The sequence below is a fragment of the Lepidothrix coronata genome, unplaced genomic scaffold (genome assembly GCF_001604755.1).
Source record: "Lepidothrix coronata isolate B3197 unplaced genomic scaffold, Lepidothrix_coronata-1.0 Scaffold64, whole genome shotgun sequence".
Lineage (NCBI taxonomy): Eukaryota > Metazoa > Chordata > Aves > Passeriformes > Pipridae > Lepidothrix > Lepidothrix coronata.
In genome coordinates this window covers 4,924,780-4,946,469 of record NW_016690244.1, presented here as the reverse complement: position 1 = coordinate 4,946,469, position 21,690 = coordinate 4,924,780, and the positions used below count along the sequence as shown (strand labels likewise).

Below are 21,690 nucleotides of genomic sequence, written 5' to 3'. Positions count from 1 at the left end.
GACAGCACATAGATAAGCTGAGGAAAGAGAAAAGATTAATACCCTTAAAATTTCACAATTTTAATTCAAGTCTTAATTTTAAAATACAAAGAGAAATTATAACCCATTTTGAACAATCTGTAGGTAAAAGCAACACTAAATATTTGATTTTCTCAGTGCAATCTTTGTTTGAACAAAGTTCTGAGAGAAAAAAACTTCAAATACCATTTGTCTGAGTTCAAATGGTTCACTGACTGAAAGGAGTTATCCAGGAATTAAAAATACCAAATAGTGAAAGATAAGCTTTATATAGTTCTCTTGATTTATCATTGCATTCTACTAAGCCATCTTGCCAGTCAGAAACATCATTACAGCCACCAAACTAAACCTGCAATAATTTGTTTTACCTTTCTTGAGTGTCCCTTAAAGGGATGCATGGGAAGTACTACACCCCCATAAAAGATGTTTGTCTCTGTATTAATAGTTACTCCGTAGGCAGTGTGTAAATGAGTTATTCAAGATCTTGCAGTTTTGTTCATGGGGTTTGACCTGCCAAAGTGTTCATGCATTGCAAATGGTAAAGTCATTTATGGAAGCAGCTCCCGGTTGGAATATGCTGTTTGTTTAAGGTAACTATGATATTCTAAAGCCTGTCTTCTCCCCATAACATGCAGGAAATGGTAGTGATATTTTTCTTTTTTTAGTCCTAAATTGTTTTAACTGAGTTAACCAGACCTTCTGACACACACCAGCTAAGTAAGTCAGTGAAGTCAAAGGGAATCCTAGAAGGATTTGAGCTTTGTTCAGTGTTAAGAGGGGAAGGCTGACGGAATGTGGTCTTAGTGCTGTCATCAGAGAAGATGGAGCCAGGGTCTTCTTGCAGGAACAGTGGTAGGATGTATGGCAGCAGGCATAAGTTGCAGCAAGGAAACAGGCAACAAAATATTCAAAGAGATGGTGGTCAGGCACTGGAATAGGGGCCCAGAGAGGTTGTGGGATCTTCTTCTTTGGAGACTGTCAGTACTTACCTGAACTAGACCTGCTTTGAGCTAGGGATTGGAAATACAGACCCCCAGAGGTCCCTTTCAACCTAAATTACTCTTATCACACAATTTGCTTGCATTAACATTATTGGAGACCCAATGCAATTTGATTCTAGCAACACAGTATCTTGTCAGATGTTGAAGTGTCAGTGACTGAGAATTAAAGAGCTCCTTTGTGGTATCATTTACAACAGTATGTAGGTATGTTCAAACTGCTCTGAGATTTTTCTTGGGCAATCTGTCTTATTTGGAAGGATAATCTTGGCAGAGATCTAAAATAGAAAAGATGGTCATAGGTTACTTACCATAGATGGAAAGAACATGGCTATTCAGAGGCTGAAAAAGAGGAGGAATGGAAAAAGCAAGCTGAAACTTCATACTTGAAGTAGTAGCTAAATAAGAAATGCTACAGTAATCAATTGATTGAAACAGTTTTCTTAACATGTTGCAAAATGCTCACTTTCCTGTAAAAGGTAAAAGAGCCAACACAGGTAGGAAATGTACTTTCATGTCAGGCTTTCTAGTTTATGGTAAAAATCTCATGAGAAGAATTGGAGTGTTCCTCCAGTAAGTATTAAATATTTGTCAGTGTTATTTCTACCTTCAATTAAGTTAATGCTCAAGATGTCTCTTTTTATGTGCTTCATTTAATAACATATTACTCAAGTGAATCATTTGAAGAATTCTTCAGTGAAATATAGAAATAATTTTCATATAACATCAGCAAGTGAACATCTTACTCGGATTTATTACTCTGTACTTAATATCCCAACATGGTTTTTGTTGATGTATTTACACCAAAGTTGAAGCAATTTAGAACACTAAAAGGTATGACTGTGCATTCCATCTCATTACAGACTTAATGCAACAGCAGTCAAGGACCTCGTTATTGTAGAGGGCAGAAATTATAGGTAAAATTTGAGGTTTGGCTCAGGAGCATAAAGAGTGTCATCCATCATTCACTGGGTCAGATCTCAATTGCTGTGATGTTTGTAACTGGTAGAGAGTGCTTATGACTGAAACAGCAAAATGCTTTTAAAAAGGCATATCTTTTCTGATATTTTAGAACATTTTAGTGCATCTTTTCTATAGGTATTCAAGGCTGGATTTGATACCACAGTTATAAAGAAGTATTTAAAGATCTGTCGCTGAATTTTGATAGACATGAATTGAATGGACAGATCTATGAGGGCATGCATTTACTGTAACCCATGTTCTCTATTATTAATTTGTATGGAGTTTTTTGTTTTTTCTTTTACTCTCCCAGAACCTATCAGGGCTGCTGACCCTAGAGAAGCAAATGAAAAACAAGTGTTCCACTTCTCTCTGTTAAGAGGAACAAAAATTAAGATCTTGGATTCCATACTCGTGAAGGCCTTTCAAAACTCTTAATTCTGGAGTTACCTTATACTTGTGTACATTGAAACATGTTGATGCATTAGACCATTAGTTATATGAAATTATAATCTTATCTTTTTTTAAGTTACGAAAAATGTCTATGACTATTGGATCTATTTGCCCTGTATCCAGAATAAGACACATATAAACACACAGTAAATATTAAATGCCTTGTGTGGTTGAAGTATTCGAAGACCAATTTGAGTATCATCTGTTGTTACAGTTGTGTTTTGGTTATTGTCAACATGTTATTCCTAATTCTAAAAATATGTAGGTGTACAGGAGTCTGATGGCTGTCCTCTTAGACTTAAAATCAGATATAAATACTTGAACAAGGAAGACATTGCTTTGTGCTCTGAGCAACTATCAGGTTTTAGCATATTCTAAATTTTACGTTTTCTTTAGTTCTTGGCAGCTCTCACAGAATACTTGCAATCTAGTTTAGTTATCACCACTCCTTTTTAGCATCATGGAATATCTACTGAGGCTTCTACTCTTCTGTGTCTTAGGAAATATTAATCTTTCTACAAGCATGAGGAGTTTTACCAGGCTTGTTTGGTGTTTCTGTCTCTTGACGGTGAGGCCAAGAACATGAAGTACAAGTTCTTGTCAGTCAAGTGCAGGGCATGTAGCTTGTGTGGAGAAAAAGTGAGGCACAACCAGATGTTGCAGTTTGACTTCACACCTTTATTTTTACCAAAGCTCTTCAGCATCACTTTTGAGTGAAGCACTGACAACTCTTTTATTTAGGCTTATAAAGCTTTCAACTGTGTTGGTATTTCAAACATGCTGGTGACTTAGACATCTACCTAAGCTAGACTCAATGAAATGCTTGTTTTCTCTCTTCCTGAGTTTCACTTATGCTGCTGCTATTTATCCTTAGAGCAAAGATTGTCATCTTCTGAGGTCTTCCACCACCATGTAAAGTGGACTATTACATCATAGTGACTCTGCTTTGCCATTCCTTATCTCCCTGATGCTTTGCAATTGTCTCTTGGTAAGCAACGTAGGAGAGTTGATAAATTTCTATTTGGAGAGCGATCATATTCAGCAGAAGGCAGGTGAGGGAGTGAATTAACAGTTTCACAGGTTTGGAGGGAAAGCCTGGGAATGCCTTTAAACTTTCAATTCATACAGAACTATGTCTTAGATAATCTGATCAGAGTCATCACATTTGTGAAGTGGAACAATCTGGCTGGAACTTTAATACCAGCCTCTTGTGTCTCTTCTCCCTTGAGGGCCGTCACTGCTGGCTCATTGGCACTGCTTTCTGTCTGTCAGTGGGTGGCTCATGGACTTTATAGCACTTTGTCCTGTAAAGGCAGATGTAGGTGAAGCCCTGTGCAATATGTGCCCAAATCCAAGGGTACTGCTTACGTAGTGTGAACTTCACACAATATTCTCCTACCAGGCAGTGATGTCAAGATCAGCAGATGTTATGATGTTTTTTGTGTGTGGCAGTTGGCAGTAGGACTTCCATCAATAGTGATGGTGCCAGTCCATTTTTTTGTGTGCATTATTTTAGGGACAGAGACCCCCTTCCTTCTGCCTCCAAACTCTATACTAACTAACAGAGCTAAATTGTTTGGTTTACCCTTTTGTTGTCAGTACATGCTAACAAAGACTGATGGGGACTTGCAGATTTCACAAGGAAGACGTAACTCTTGTGTATACTCATAGGTTCCTTGTATCAGTCAAAGTTTTATAAAAGACATTCCAAGTATCTTGCTTCTCATCTGTGTTAGTTGTTGACAAAGATATTTCTCATATCCCAAGAATTCCCAAGGAAGAGAAAAGCTTGAAAACTCTTGGTGGCTTGGGTTTCTAGAGCTTGTTTTCAGAAGTAATATTTAGCCAAAGCCTTGGCACTGTGTCAGAAGGAAGTAGCTCTGCTATAACATTGCTGACAAAGCTTTCTTGCTTCCAGGGCCCAGGTTAGGATCTATATGAGGCTGCGCTGTGTCCTGACGCATTAGGACCCATCTTTGGTAGCTCAGTAGAGCACAGATCCTGTGGAGCATGGACACACCAGCAGAGGAATGGCACGACACTGGCATCAGCAGTACATTTGGCACTGGTAGGACCTTTTGCTGACAGCATGATGCAATTCTTTTATGAATCAGTTTGATACCAAAAATAGCTACTAGCTTCTTTGGAGACTATCATGGTATGGGGCTACTTTGATTGCAAAACACTCCAGACAGGGAGTAGGATATGGCTGAAAAGTCAGACTGAGGTAGTAGAAATGAATCTAGGAAAGAAATTAACACTCTATATAAGTATGATTTGGCTGGCAGAGCTGCATATCCTTTAGGATTTTCTGGTGCCTGCAGTTGGAGCTGCAATGTGATCGTATCCCTTGCCAATTTAGCTGAGACAGTTTCAGTGTGTGCTTGGCCTAAGTCTCCTGGGTGACACTTCAAACATTTGATCAAGGATCTTGAAAAGGAAATAGAAAGTAAGTAAATGACAAGAAGACAAGAAAGGCTCATGCTCTAACTTAAACTAGTGGTACAAACCCAATCTGTTGTCCCTGAACCTCTGTTGCAAAGGAAGTGAACTCAGGACTGGCTGGCAAAGGTGTTCATTCCCCAGCAGCCCCCTGAGGGTGGGCAGACTGTTCCTTGTGTGTCAGAGTCCCGGGAGGCCATAGGAATTCTGGTTGTTACTGAGAAAGAGGTCAAGCATGTTTGGCAAGAGACTATAAAGTGAGAGAGCAACTGCTTGCAGCACTGTCTGTTGCTCCCTTTCTTCTGCTCCTGTCCTACCTGACAGAGCAACTTGACTTTAAAGCTCAGTTCCAGTTTTGGGCTCATTGTGGCCCCTGTGTAGTAGGTAAATTTAGGTTTTCTCACACTGCTAAGAAGCCCTGAGCCAACTTATAGTAAGTATACCTTCTGGTTATGTTGCAAGTGCAAGAACTAAACAGTAAATGGGAAGTTCTTCTTCACTGCTGTTCTTGATGTGCCTATCTTTGGATTAGCAGCAGGAAGCAGCTTCTCTTGTAGAATCATTTTTATGCTGCAGGAAAAGCCATTATAGCCATCTGTTGAGGAAAATTAGCAGTTTGCAATATGTTACATCTGTAAATGGATAAACTCTTTCAAGCATGACATGTGTTTATATACATACTTTGGTGTAATTGAGTGTAACTGAGGAATACAACTTGCTGCTTCATTACCAAGTAACAAGCAATAGGACCCGAGGAAATGGCCTCAAGTTGCACTAGGGGAGGTTTAGATCAGACATCAGGAAAAAATTCTTCACTGAAATGGTTGTCAAGCACTGGAACAGGCTTCGCAGGGAAGTGGTTGTGAAGCACTGCAACAGGCTTCCCAGGGAAGTGGTTGATTCAGCATCCCTGGAGGTATTTAAAAGATGTGTAGATGTGGTGCTTAGAGACACAGTTTAGTGGTAGACTTGGCAGTGCTGGGTTAGTGGCTGGACTCATGATCTTAGGGGTCTTTTCAACCCAAACAATTCTATGATTCTCTTCTAGCTGATAACCAGTGGGTTTTTCCAAGGTGGGTAAAAGGTAATTGTAATTTCAAATGTATTTTATGTGTGTGTAGGTGATAATGCAAGGATTAACATAGTAGACTATAAATCTTTCTTGTTGTTCAGAATTGGCTAATTATTTCAAGAATTGTTTCACCTCACTGAAGGCTCTCAGCTGATAGCAGAATTGTGATTGCTACACCTTGGAGTGCTGGGATTATTTGATTTTGTTCCAGGCTTATCTTTCTCTGAAGTATAGTGAAATATCCAATTATTTAAGATTCTTGGATAAGTAACTGTATTATAAAGCTTCAGTTCTTGTTATGACACCTTTATTTTCCCTCTAATACCTAACTGTGATAGCTGATTTAAGAAAAGCAGCAAACACATATCCTTGGAGTGAATAAACTTCTGTTCCTGTGTTTCATTTGATATATCGCTTAGTACAAGCAGCAAACGAAAATGGCAAACCTAAGAAAATTGTAATGGCTTTTAGTGATAAGTAGTCAAATAAATATCACATGCTAGTAGCTTTGAAGTTTTTGATTAGAGAGATTCAGTTGAATTTCTGTGATTTACTAGGCTTACACGTCACTTATATTCACAAACATGCATGCTTGCATATAATAGGTTTGGGTTTTTGTGTGTGTGAAACTCCTCAGTGTGATGTTTGCAGTGGATTCAATGGTCCTGAGCTTTTTCATGTATCGATGCCTAATCCCTGTGCTTACAGCTGCCTGTGCTTCAGGTATTATCTCTGCTGTAGTATGCCAGACTCCTGAGACCCAATAGCAAAACCAGTAGGCAAATCATTTGCTTATTTGGCAGACTGAATTTTACTGGGGTTTCATGTTATTCAGTCCCACTCATAAATCATCGGCTCAGGGACTCAAGTTATAGGACAGTTTGAACTTTGTTGGCATTTCTTTCTCTTGCTTTTTAAATACATTTTTGACTTCTCTAATGGTGAGAAAGGGCTGTGGAACATCAGTTCTAATGGCTTTGCAAATCAAAATGATATTAAGAATGAAGCTACTTTCATTAATGTTTTCTGAGTTAAAATATGTCATTTTTATGAGCAACACTGGGACTATTTAATGCTTTTACTTGACATTATTGAGCTGCAAGTGAAGGATTTAGATAGGAATATTTAAGGAAATAAAACTGTGGATAAGACAATTGTGGGGCTAGCTGTTACTGTGTGTCAGCACATAGATGCATCAATCTGTTTTCTTTCTGGCCTCTACACTGTTCCAAATAAAATACATTCTGTTATTAAGACACCACATTGTCTTAGAAGATGTCATTTTATAAACAGGACAAAATACACACCCTCTGTAACCAGCCTGTAAGCCAGCCTTGTTGTGGGAGAGGCAGACTCCTTGTGACTGGTACAAATCCACTGAATGCAAATAAAACAGACTTTGGTTAATTCTGGGGGAAAAAATCTCTGCTGCTTTTCCAGTAGTAAATGTTGATACTGCTTTCTAGTAGGGGAGTTGTCTCCGTTTATCTTTAGGAAGGTTATTTTGATCTTGTGTTTGTTTGGCCTCCTGTCTTTCTCCTGTGTATTACAGCATTGTAAGCAGGAAGACACTGGGAACTCGGCGAACTAAAAGGTGTCTAATGGCATTAGCTACATACTAAAGGAGCAAGAGAGAATCTTAGATTTGCACTTCTAGTAGAGGATAATAGAATATATGTATTTTAATGACTGACTCTTACAGGTGCTTTGCATTGCATCAAGTCTGACTTCAGTGGGGTCCACGCAGAGCATCCAGAACTGGCCACTGCTTCAGTTATCATGGGGGTTTCCCCTCTCTTAACTGGAATGGGGTTATTTGTACAGGGATAGAACACTTTTTACAGTGTTTTGTCATACATTAGATGTCTCAATTTCTTTCTAGTGACTTTCCCTTCTCCCCTTATAATTGAAACAACTGGTTCTATGGTAATGAGTCCCTTTGAGCTGTCAGTGTGTGTATATTTCCATTTACACTGCTGGCACTTTGTTGTGAACCTTCTCCCCTTCTGTCCAAATAGATTACTTGCATTATCTGATCTGTCTTATTGTTCACAATAGCACTGCTGTGGATTCTCCAGATCCTCCTTCTGTACTGAGTTTGTTGCTCATTTCGCAAAGGCCTTTATCAAACTTTGGTAGGTGTAACTTTAAATAAATCCTCATTAATTTTTGTATGAGTCAGAGAATCAAAGGGAAGAAGGAAAAATTGTATTTTTAATTGCACAAAGTGTCCTGTGGAGTGGTCTAGCTAACCTGTTGACTTCTCCTTACACAATAATTCATATTCAAATTAATTTTGGCAACTGGCGTTTTGTCTGTATTATCTATGATCACTTAAACTTCTTTATAATACAGTGAATGTTGACCAGAATAATTTTTAATACCAATAGAAGAAGAGTCTTGTGCAGTGATATGGCTGATAATCAGGAGTCTGGGAGTGTGGTCAAAGATAAGCAGTCGAATGACTACATTTTAAGATTGCACTTATTGTTCATGAGAAGTAAGTTTCCAGAGATGCACAGAGACAGGCCAAGGCAATGGCCACAGCAGCAAGAAAGATTAGACAAAATAAGGAAAAAACCAGTTCATGGTGAGGTCGATCAAACAGTGTAACAGAGGTTACAGAAGACCCTTTGCTTTGAAAATGTTACCATGAAAAAGATGTTGCTTCACAGAGGAAATGAGGGCAATAAACAACATCTTCTGTGGCCGATCACTGGTTTCCAATCACTGACCTACATTTTTTAATAAAGATAGGTCTGCTTTCTATCTGGGCTATCTGCTATCACTCTGGGCTCTCTGTTCAGACCTTGGCAAGCCATGTATCTTAGTGAGCTCCCAGTTAAGCACCTGGAATATTAATTTAATGAACTTGCTGTATCAGGACCTCCTGATGAATTCCCATCTTTCCTCATTTGCAGAAAGCTTATTTACCAGCCACACAGCTGAATGAGAAGGAATGGGCTTGCTTTTCACAACCAAGGAAACCTTGATGTCAAAAATTGATAGAGTAATTTCTTGAGACTGGGAATTACCAATCACATAAAGTTTCTTAAAGTAAAATAATTGCTCACCTCATTTAGTATCATTCTTTGAAGGGGTCCATGGCTACATTCTGCTGGAGCCAAAAAAGTAATTAAACAGAGGAACGTTTTAAAACTCTTCTGCCTGAACACCCAACATAATTTCAGCCTTTTCTATAAATCTCACTCCTACTGTATTTTTTATAACTTCATCTTGTATCATAATGGAAGACAGAATAGAAGCATATAAAATCTTCAGGGCCTGAGAAATGCACATTTGAAGCCAATTGATAAGGTTAGTGGAGTTTGGGTCAGGCCCTGAAAGGCAGTTCTAAGGCACTTGAATCCTCTGTGCCTGATGATTCTTTTTCATTATTGTGTTGCCAAATGATGAAATACAATGGGACAAAACAGGATTGCTTGGGGCACTATATTACTCAGCTGCCTACTTTGTTGAAATCAATGGGTTATTTTCTCACTGACTTCTGTGGATCTCAGATCAGACCCTATAAAAACTTCAGTATGCTTTCAAAATGTCCTGTTATTTAATCAGATTCTGTTTGTCACTTAAAGCTAGTGATTTCACATAAAAATGAACATGACTATTTAGATTTTGATTTTGAGTTGTAACTTAAATCAAGAATGTAGAACAGAACTAGAGGAAGCCATTTTCCTAGGGCTACAAGGATCATAATTCTTAATAACATAGAAAAGTAGTTTTCCATCTCTTTTAAGCAGTGACGCACTAATTGTTTTCCAGCAGAAGCTGGTAGTCTGAGTTTTATGAATTTTAAGGTGCTATCTGTAGATTTGGTTTTTGTATTTACTTTTATTAGACTTTAAACCTTGAAGAAACTGTTGGTACAAAACTTTCTGTCTAGAGAGTTGTGCTACTCATGTGTTTTTAACGCTAAATGTCTATCCCATATATAATTCATAGGTATAAATAAGTAGGGAGCAGCTAGTGCCACAACATCCAGTGCTTTTAGGCCTGCCCTCTTTTGGAGGCACTTATTCACAGCTCTTATTTCATGTAATCCTACATTAGTATTTCCCACTGCATACACATACTATGAACATAATTTACTTTTCCAGGAGCAGACTCTTGCTGTTTACTTTTGCAGAAGCAGGCAGATGCTATTGGCTCATTTTCATTTCATGACCAGTGTGCCAGTAAAACAAATGATTCAGATGCAGCTCTCAATATACGGTGACGGGAAAGCTTCTAACCCAGGATTCATTTGCTTGTACTTTGGCCTGGAGTTCTGGTTTCTAAATAACAAGACCTTTTCCTAAATGCAGAGCACACTGGTTACTGCTTTTAATCTCAGCATCTTTCTCATTTGCTGCTCACTTACTACCTAAACTGAAGGTGAGGCTGAGTGTGCGTGTTTCCCTGACTCTTAGCAAGGTGCTGTAGAGAAGCAATGTCTTCATTCTTCACCCAGGCATCTTGCAGAAAAGCTTTTTGGACACTGTGTTTGTAGGAAAGCAAAATGACAGGGTAGGCAGAGGAGAAAACTTGAAATCTGAATTCAGGTAACATCTTAGATTTATTTCATGGTGAATCTAAGGAGCCTGGTTATTAGTTTGCTGTGAGGTTCTCTAAAGCCCTGTGTGGATCACCATTTTGTAACAAGGTGGATTTGATTGTGCAAGCTGAATTCAAGTCTTTTAGATCTCGGAGAGAGGCGTGTACTGTTTGTACTTCGCATCATGGAGATCCTTACTTTTGTAGTCACTATATGACTGAACATTTTAAGCCATTCAGTCCCCCTGAATGGAAAATCCGCCTGTCAAATGTGTAATACACTAAAAGATTATACTTTGATTGTTTTCTGCTTAATCACAGAGTAGCAGAGGTTGAAAAGTACCTCTGCAGATCACCTATTCTAAGCCTCTGCTTAAAGGAGGTTGCTCAGGGCCATGTCCAGACAAGTTTTGGATATTTTTAAGTATGGATACTCCACAAGTTCTGTGAGAAGCTTGTTGGTGTTCAACCAGCCTTACAGTAAAAAGTTTTCTTTTCCCTGATCAGAATTTCCTGTATTTCAGTTTGTGCCGATTGCTTCTTGTCCTGTCACTGGGCACCATGGAGAAGAATTTGGCTATATATTCTTTATTTCCCACCTCATCAGGAATTTCACATCAATGAACCATGAATCTCTTTTAAAATAACCTTGTACATGGTTTGCTCTCAGCACAGTGCACTTCAAGACTTTTTTTCCAGTTAGTACTGCCTTCTTCCTTGCTGTTTCACCATGGGGAGGTGAAACCAGAAGGCCTGGTTTTGCTTCCCCGTTCCATCCAGTCTACCACTGTCTAGTAAGTTTGTGTGGGAAGCGCTGTTTTCCTCTTTTCCAGAGGAAATGAAAGAGAACATGTGCAGCAACAAACTGAAAATTTTAGTAGCGTATGACCAGTTCACTTACTTTTCTACATATGCTTTTGCTTTCCTCTCACGGATACAGCTCTTTTTCAGTGAATATTGAAGCCTCGTGGACGTTGAAGGAATAATAAGGTTCTAATGAACTGAAAAAGGAAAAGTTTGTAGCAAAGAAAAATTAGCATTTTTTTCCTCCATCAACAATGTACGTAGTTAATTGACAAAAAACTTCTTACGCAATCTAACTTCTCTATGTTTGTATAAAATAATACCCTTTTTAGCTATTTTTGGTAGGCACAAAATCTATTTTCCAGGCCCCTAGCTCCCTGGTAACGTGACATCAATACAACAGCCCAAGCTGGTGATTATATTAAAGATGTGGCTTGATCTTTTCCATTGATAAATTTAGAACTTGTAAAAACTGAAGTAATAGTTGTAGTGATAAAAAGAAATATAATTTTATACTTGCTCACTGTTCTAAAACACAGTGTATAATTACTGTAGGAGGAAGAAAAATACACCTCTCCCCCTCACTCTGCTACTTTTTCCTCTTCTCTTCAGTGTTGAAATCATCCAGTTTAATTAAATCACCAACCTATTTTTGCACAAAGGATGACATTTTATTAATGATGTATGATGTGCATTAGACAGAATTAACCCAATTTTCAAATGGATTTCAATTTGGAAAGGGCAACATGTAAAAATGTCTCGTAAATGTGTGGGATGATCTTGTTGAGCAGCTTTCTGAAGGAGATGGGATTATAAAATGATGAATAATTAGACAACAGTCTTTCCCCCCACCTCAGTTCCTAGCAGTGTTTTTGTAATCCTAGTTAATGGAAACTTAGGCTCCTGACATCATATATCTGGGATATATTAGGAGTAGAATGAAAAAAAAAAAAAAGATTGTGATGATTGCTAGCAAGATACATATAAATACATACATATTTATAAATACATATAATCTTCTCTGTAATTTTTAGCTAAATAGTAGCCTTCAGTGTATTTGTCACAGTATCACCACCTTAATGTGTTCTTTTTTGGAAAAAAAAAGGCAACAAAAAGAAGCAAAACAGTCTTCCAAATATAGTTTTGAATCATCACTTTTGGTAGCACTTTTTCCAATCACTTCTTTGAGGTATCAGATTTCAGGTCCCTCTTTAAATGCAGGTCATTGCTTCTCGATTTGTGATTGTATCAGAGTAGTTCCAATTAAGCTAGAGCTCAATTCCCTCTGCTTGCTGTTGCTCTCAAGCTAGAGCTACGATCTTGCCATCACTGTCGTGAATTGACACAGCACAAAATGTTGTTCCCTACTCTATAAAAGACTTTGAGATTTGAGCCATGCTGATTTATCTTCAGTGTCAGGACTCTTAGCTAAAAATGGAAGAGAAACTAAACTACTCTATAAGAATACATCATGTAGAACTTGAGATTGCTCTTAGGGCTTTATAATGTAGCATAATATCATTATCTTTTCTATATTTTGTTTAGTTTTGCCTTTTTTCTTAGTCATGTTTCTTTCCTAACACTAAATCCAAGGTACAGTAGTTCAGGTGATAATATTTCCAAGTAATTGGGAAGAGCTGAAGGAGACTATTTGTTGATCTTAGGATGTCAGGCACTATGGTTTTGGTGTGGCTCGCATTTCAAGCCTGTTTTACCATAAGGAAATATGCACATAGAGCCTGAGCTTGAGACCGGGGTTAGAGTCCATCCACACTCACTTCACTTACAAACATATCTAACCCAGCAGGCTGGGGTATTCACAGGAGATAAATGGTCCGACAGTAAACTGTTGTGTAGATTTGAATTGGAAGAATTGTAAATTGTTAATGAGCTTTTTTCTCATCTGCAAGGGGAGGAGATCATCTGCCTCATCATCAGACTTACATTCCTGAAGTTTATCTGTGTGTATTAGAGGTCCACACTGTATTGCCAACTTCTCTTATTCTGAATTGCCTTTATAATTCACAGGAAAACTGTATAGGTGTGGGTTTGTGGGTTTATTTTTAGTTTCATGGTGATAGGAAAACTTTACTTTCATTTCCATATCTCCAAAATTTAACTTTTGTTGAAACAGTTCTCAGAAGTCATTAGCATCTGAGAACAGAACGTTGTGGAAGAGATAGTGAAAAGATTTGAAACAGACCACAAAATTATCTTGTTTATGAACTGGCAAGACAAATCTGCCCTAGAAGTGTGAGATTAATTTTTTGCAGCTCTTACGTACAGGGTAAGGTGGTGAAGGCACTAATCCCTGTATTTGGAGAAAAATTTTTGGGGGTCAGGCTGTGAAGTTCCAAACAAATTAGTGAATTATAGCATTCCCATATTCTTCTTTATTGATGCAATAATAATCATATAGTGATTTTTGCTAAGCTTTACGTTCAAATGTTTTTGTTGCTTCTGTTGAGAGCAAAAGCTTGAGCTATAAGGTTGGTGGTGGTGTTCATAATGACGTAAGGGCCAGAGGTCCCCACCATTCCAGCTGCCTGTGTTCATGTAACTGTGATTCCTGACCCAAAAGAGCAGACTCTGTATAACAACAAGATTTGCCAGCGCAAATATCCTGCCCTTATGCTTAGAACATCAATCTTGACTACTTGCCTAGGAATGGAGGGAGGTAATCTTCTGCAGTAAGCTTGGAAATAGTGAAGGATATTTTGGAATTTAAGACTGATATGAAAGGAGCCTTCTATGGCATTTACACCAAAAGTTTCTGTAAGAAGTACATACATTTTGGATGGAATACTGATAAATAACAGCAGATTGAGGGAGCGCTGAACAAATTTAATTTAGCCCTCTTAAGTGTTATCAGGAGAAATTTGGAATTACCATCCTGTCTATCTATCCTTTGGCCTGGGGAAACGCAGCTCTGTAATCAGGAACAGAGCTGGAAGTCAAGATCACAGTTTTGAACTTGATTTATTTATAAACATATGAGACGATTATTTCTTTTTTCTATAGTTATTATTTTGATTTTATTTTTTCCCCCTCTTGCTCTGGATCTCATTCACAGTTATTGTCTAGCAGAACTTCGCGCTGGCCTCTGGAAGGGAGGGAAGGGCTGTACTGTGTGTGCACCGTTCTCAATAGACCTTTTCTCTCTTTCAGAACAAGGAATGAAGAAAATGAGCAACATCTATGAATCAGCAGCCAATACCCTGGGAATTTTTAACAGCCCATGCCTGACTAAAGTGGAATTGCGAGTTGCATGCAAAGGCATATCAGACAGGGATGCCCTCTCAAAACCAGATCCTTGTGTCATCCTTAAAATGCAGTCGCACGGCCAGTGGTTTGAGGTGAGTGTTTAATAGAATAAAAATTATTCTTCTGACACTTTATGATGGCATAGACAAATATGAGGCAAATTTCAAATAGCGAGAACAATGAAGAGAAAAAGTAGTTTGAAGCCTGTGGCATAATCTTGTAAGAGTGAAGGGAGATTTTCCATTAACCCTGACACACTTTGAATCAAAACCTTTGAGCTTCTCTTTGGAGTCTAGATTAAAAATCAAGATGATTAAAGAGTGAAGCATCATAAAACTTTCCCCTTTAGGCCTCATGTTTCCTAAAAGCTATATAATAACAGGGATAATGACTATCAGGCATTACAACAGCAAGAAGAAAAATGCCATGGAAGAGAGGAATATCCATTACTAGTTGGCAAGGAACCTGGTGAAAAAGCAGCTTGATTTGCAAATTTTAAGCATTACAATTGGATTCATAGTTGAAGTTAGTAAAACTAATGTGTTTGCTGGATCAGTTTGCCTTGTATTGCAGTTTGCATGTTTGATTAAAATCCTGCTTCATGTTACTTTACCTAATCTTGGAAATCATTTCATTGATAGCTGGAAATAGGATGTCTTAGGGAAGTTCAAATTGTAAATAAAGAACATTAGAATGAAATGTAATATTTTTAATGACATCGTGTTGGTTATTTTATTTCAAACTTATACTTGAGTGTTTGTGGTTTAACAAGCTAAAAGGTGATTTTAAAAAGAAAATAGAAGTACATAAGAGAAAATTAGGAATGTATTAAATCCAGTTAATTTTGCATGCGTATTCATCTGTCCCCTTTCAAGAGTTTCAGCATTCAGCATAAGATTGCGTTATATATGAAAAGATAAAAATAATAACTCTGAGCATAGGCAGAAAGCAAAATCCTAAATTCAAGGGTCTTTTAATTTAGCATTTTCAGCCAAATTTGTCAGACTTTGGGCATTTTGTTCCATTTATTCCAGTTGTCTGGTTTCGACCTATGGACCTCTGAAATTTTTCCAGACCAGTTGGCACCAGCATAGCAAAGTTAAGGTTTTTTTGATGGTATTCTTCTTTTCATACTTTTCTCTTGTGGAACCATTAAAAATGTCCCTAGTAGAAAACCAGATAAGAAGTAGATATAAAACTCTCACAATTGTCTTAGAGCTACAAAATCGGTGAGTCCATTTCATTAAAATTTAAGGTGATACAATAGCCTGAAGAAAGTAGTTTTAGCTAGCTATGTAGAAAGAAGCATATAGCTGCACTTTGAGTAATCACATAAGTACTAGAACCAAGCAATGTATTAAAGGTCAAAATAAGTGAAATGCCCTGTTTGGAAAGGGTAGAATGAAAACTTTTCCAGTATTTCAGTTCTCTGAATAACTGAGTGCATTTCACATACAGTTTGTCTCTGGCCAGTTATAAGTGGAGTAAGTAGATTAAATTATATATTCTGATGCTGTAACAGAGATTCCCTTTATTTGATGTGGTTTTAATTTGGAAAGTTATTCTCTGAATTGAGTAATTCTTGCAGACCAGATCTGCCCACTGATATGATTCTCATCCTATGTCAGTTTCTCTTACTGTCTAATGGGAGTCCAGGGCATTCATTTTAGTGTGAATAAAAAGTTTTTATTAGTTCATGTTCCTATCAGTGCTGTGAAGTGAATACAGCTCTGACATAATGAGTGTTTTCTGGCCAGCACATTCTCAACAGAATTTTTAATTAAGTTGCAATTGCTGAGCTAAATTGAGCAGAGTCACTCAGGTATAGATGAAGATATAATTTGGTTAGAAGAATCTTCTGCTGATGGGAATCAATGATCCAGCAAGACCTGAGAAGGCAGAAAAATTAATAATTAAAAAAGAATAAATCTAGTTACCAGTGAAGTGAGTATATTCAATATAGAAATCACTAAATGGCAACCCAAACAGGAACAGAACTGAGGAGTTTTGTATATATGGATTTAATGCCTTCATGAAATTGCCTTGAATTTCCAGACACCTTAAACCCCTTGTAGGTTGGACATCTCCAAACAGACTGTAGCAAGATACAGTATTACTGAAACATGCATATTGATCACATGCTCTAGTTGTTAGGAGGTTTTATCAACATGGAGTAGCTGGGTTGAAGGTGTCTGAAATACAGGTTATGGTCTTGCATACAAGTGCTTTTGAAATCTCTGAAAAGTACTGAGGACAGGCTGCACAGCTGCTATTAGGCCAGATGCATCTGAAGCTTGCGGGGTTGAGCTGATGGAATTGCATTGTGCGTGCAATTAGAGACACTAGGATGTGAGGGATTTACTCTACAGACACAGATAATCCTCGAAAGTGAGGAATTTTTGCACATTTATCTCTTGGAAGATTTTGATAAAACATGTCATCCTGTTGCTGAGGAGATTTCTTTTTCAGTTCTGCAGTACTGTGCATGTGTATGTGTATGTTTGTGTAAATTGTGCCACCTGCACATGTAAATATAGAATGAAAATGTGTTGATGCTCTTGTAGAGTGGGTAGATGCAGTTTCCAGAGATTGGAAATGTCATATAATTATTTGGTTTTTAATTGTGGTTTTTCTGTTTTGTTTAGTTTTGGGCTTTTTTTGTTTGGTTTGTTTTATTTTTTCTTCTTTCAGACACAGAATTGGTGAGGTTAGAAGGGACCTCAAGAGGTCACATAGTCCATCCCCTGCTGCTTAAGTGGGGACACCTACATCCAGTTGCCCAGGACAGTGTCAGACAGTTTTTGAATATATCTGAGGAGGGAGACTCTGCATAATCCCTGGGCACCCTGTGCCAGTGTTTGGTTGTTGTCACAAGTTCCTAATGTTCCTGTGTTTCAATTAGAGGCCTCTGGTTCTGTCACTAGCCACCAGTGAAAAGAAGCCTGGCTCTGTCGTCTTTAGACTCTCCCTTCAGGTATTATGTACGTTGGTAAGATGCCCCTGAGTGCTCCAGGTGTGTCATCTACAAACTTGCTGAAGGCACAGTCTGCCCCATCATCCAGCTCACTAATGAAGGTGTTAAACAGGACTGGATCCACTATTGACCCCTGTGGTCCACCTCTTGTCCAACTGGACTTTACATCTCTATAACCAGGCTCTGGGCCCAACCGTTCAGCTGGTTTTCAGTCCACCTCACTGTCTGCTCATCCCTCCCCTACATCAGCAGTTCCTCCATGAAGATCTTATGGGAGGCAGTGTCAAAGGCCTTACTGGAGGCCAGGTAGACAATATCCACTGCCCTTCCCTCATTTACCAGGCCAGTCACTTCATCATAGAAGTCCATTCTGACTACTCATGATGATTTTCTTATCCTTAATGTGCCTGGAAATGGTTTCCAGGATTAATTGCTGTATCAACTTCCTAGGAATCAAGGTGAGATTGACATGCCTGTAGTTCCCTGGATGAGCTGACAATTGACACATTATTCCTCAGATGTGAAACGGCTAGGAACACGGGCAGGACATGGACAAGTACTCAAAGAATCCTGGGGGTTGTCCCCAGTTCTGGGACAGATATGCTTTCTGTTTTTCTCTTTCTGTCTGGGTAAATATTTCCCCACAAACAAACCTGCACATGCACAAATGTGCACACATACCTTCCCGCCACATTTCTCTATATATGAATGTTGATGCTGTCTGAAAAGCACTATCTCCACCAATCTAGAATGTAAATAATACATTGTGTCTCCCAGGAAAATCAGCAGTTTACTCTTTCTCTCACATGAAGTTTGTATTTTTAGCCTGACGTGACAGGGTGTGACACAGAAAAATTTAAGATTATGCTATCTGTATTACTACCCGGGGCTGAATTTTAGCTCTTCTGGCCTTAATCTTAGGCAGGTACACACTTGCAGAGAGGCCAAATGCTGTACTTTAACTGTTTAAGATAATAATTCAATGGCTGTTTTTCCATATTGATTTGAATGTGTTCGAGGAGTTTAATTACTGTAATAAGCTTCAAATGGTGAATGACTGAGGTACGTGATGATAAATTCCTTTGCTCCAATGATTATTTTACCCACCTGCAGCGTGGATGTCCATGTGTAATAAATATTAATTGTGTATAGCATTGGAGTCTTCAGCCAAGATGTGCTAGCACTGACATTCTCATTAACTCCTTATTCCTAAGAAAGTAGCTTGGACCTGTGCACAGGTTGTTATCTGCATATGGCAAGTACCCGTAATACATGTTATTTTGAAAGCTGAGTAAGTTGCTGAGCTGTGTCTGGTCATACAAGATTTACAAGAAATTGGGAGGTGTCATAGCCTCACGTAGCAGATGGAACATGATGTCTGTAGCTATGAAAAGCGAAGTAGCCAGGTTTGGAAATCTGGGAGGGCTTTCTGTAGTTGTACTCTTATGGCTTTTAACAGGAAAATTTGAGGACATAGAGTATCTGCTGCCTTGTGGATTTGAACAGCCAGCTGGAGTTCTTGCTTTTTGTTTATTTTTCCTAAGTTTTTATTAAACTTGAAGTAACTGCAGAGCAAATAAAGCAGCACCCAAAGACAACATGCACTTGCTAAAATTCATATTGATGAAATTGGGTGGAATTGTTTGGATGGATAAGTTTGTTCACTGAAATAGGTTTTTTGTTAAAATGTTGTCTGAAGTCACAAATTTCGTTGAACTCAATGAGCTTTGATAAAAATGTGTAGGGCAAAATCATTACTTTTAATTTTGATATTTTTAAAATAAAAGTTATTCACTTATTGTTTAGCATGACATTTCAAGGATTAGCTTGGCAAGATTAAACTAACAAAACTGAATTTTCCAGCTTGTTTTTTCTTTTTTTTTCTTTTTCTTTGAGTATTAACCTGCATCCACACAGACCCTTATGCAAACAGATGGTAGAGACCAGAGAGCTTGGAAATGCATTGAACTAGTTAAAGTATAGAATAGCAGCAGAACCTAATAAACAGGCTACATAGGAATCAAGGTATAGGAAGGACATAGTGTTGCTCTTCATCTATCTTTGCTTTTCCACTTAATCCTGCTCTCTCTTTTGTTTCATTTCTGAATTCCATCATCCTTCCTTTCTCTGCCTCTTCACCTGCCTCAGGTCCCCATTTCCATTCCCAGCACCTGCTGCCTCACTTTGCTCCTTTCCATATTGGATAGTGGAGGAGATTCCCTGCCCCTTCCTAGCATGAGGGAAGGATCTGAAGATGAGACCTTGAGGCAGACTTCAGCTACTTGTTTCCATAGATACCCAGAAGTATCTTTCATATTATCCATCTGTGGCTGTTACAGCCCACTGCAGAAGCCAATAAGCCATGAAATAGGGGAGTCTGTGGGATGATATATTCCATGACTCTACCAAACTGTCCCAAAATAACTACAAAAATACTGTGAAGAGGGGGAAAACAACCTATATATAAATAAATGCAAATAAATACATCCTTTTTAGTTCATGGAGATGAACAGAGTAATAGATGAAGCATTTGGAAGTTTTAATGATCAGAAACAAGAACTACTATCAGCAGCCATAGAGAATGAGGTTTGAGGCCTGACTAATACCGTCTTGCATCTGGTTGCTGGCTGGTGACAATGAATAAATGTGAGATCAGAGAAATATAAAAGGGTCTTTCCAGCTTGCTCTGCCATCCCTCAGTGATCTGCAGCTCAGGGAGTTCTTAAACACAAATTTGTGCCTTTGTAATTAAAAAAAAATGTTGGTAGAATAACTTCTGTAACTTAGTTCAAAAAACTTTAGAAGTTTTTGTATTTAAAAAATAACTTTCAGGCTATCCTGGGACATAAGGGTTCTGCAGCTTAAGTGGTGGTTGAATAAAGTAATATTACTTGTATTTCTTGAAATTGCCACCAGTTGATTAATTTCAAGTTTCTTGTTCATGTGTTAGAGGAGACATGCTCATGTGAAAATCCTTGTTCATTTTCTCAATGCCATTTGGGATTTTATTCTTCTGATTTTTCTGTCACTGTATAAAAAGGCAACAACTATGTCCTAGCAGCATATCTAAGCCATCAAGGAACATGGATTGGTTTGGATTGTTATTTGACCCATCTTTATTTCAGAGTATTTTAGAGATGCAGTGCCAAATGCTATTGTTGCACTTCCATAGAGATTTTTAGGCAGTGATTTGGGATTTGTTTTCTGCTTTAAAGAACTGCAAGGCTTCACAGTGGGCTGGTTTATTGAGTGTTTGGTGGGGTTTGGATTTTTTTTTTTTTAAATTAGTAAAATTAAGAATTTTTAAAAAATAATACTCTAGTTAATGCTAGAGCGGATTCTAGATACTATTTTTCTGATTTCACTCTAAGATTTCAATTTGGTGAACAAGCGTCTTGTATAAAATTAATTGTAAGTAATGATGTAACAGTAAGATGAACATACCATCTTAGGAAGATCTTTCTCTGACAAAGAAAGGAAATTAAAAATTTCTGATGAGATGTTTTGTTTTATATTAGATTATGCACAATTTGGTGGCAAGGGAGTGCTTTCACTCAATAGAGGTTATGAAATTAGTTCTTCTTGTTGTGAAAAGCTTCTGATTCATTTGCAAATTTGGGAGTTTTTCTCTTCTGGATGTAGAAGGGGGCTGATAACTGGAAATGCTGCCTGCATGTTCTCTGGCCAAAGCTTAGGTCAAAGTCTTTAATGAAATACTAGAGTTAGTGTAAATACCTTTGGATTCATGCAGGTTGTGGTTGATGAAAGGCAATGGGGAAGAATTGAATCTTGAATTGAAATCAAGACCTTCATCGGAAAAGAAAGGCAACAGAATTCTTTCTAATTAAGCCACAATGTGGCCAAGGTCCTATCTTTGCTGACTTGGAGCTGGCAGTTGAGTTGATTGTCCCCTACTGCCCAGATCACTCAAGTCTTCAGAGCACTTGGTCCTGTACACAGATCTATGCCCTGTACACCTTGCGGGTGATGATCTGTTAGTGCAGGCGTTCATTACTGACCTTTGGACCTAAGAAGAAATGGGAGCAGTCCTGCTGAATCATTTCCCAAGTAATATTCCTAAAATATGATGTTTGAGAGCTTTTCAGGTGTCATTAGACCCTTGCATCAAACTGAAAGCTGTGATTATGTTT

General features: G+C 38.1%; 1 protein-coding gene across 2 annotated transcripts in view; it reads left to right on the top strand.

Moving 5' to 3' along the window:
- Positions 1 to 21,690, top strand: part of CPNE4 (copine 4) — a 227,630-nt gene that overhangs the window by 31,897 nt on the left and 174,043 nt on the right. Inside the window, exons 1-2 of one of the 2 annotated variants that reach the window (XM_017818007.1) lie at positions 4,422 to 4,497; positions 14,470 to 14,657. In XM_017818007.1, coding sequence (XP_017673496.1) covers positions 4,440 to 4,497; positions 14,470 to 14,657 — 246 coding nt within the window. In that variant the 5' untranslated portion in view covers positions 4,422 to 4,439. Of the gene's footprint in view, positions 1 to 4,421; positions 4,498 to 14,469; positions 14,658 to 21,690 lie in introns of those variants that run through there. The other variant, XM_017818008.1, reaches the window with a different exon arrangement.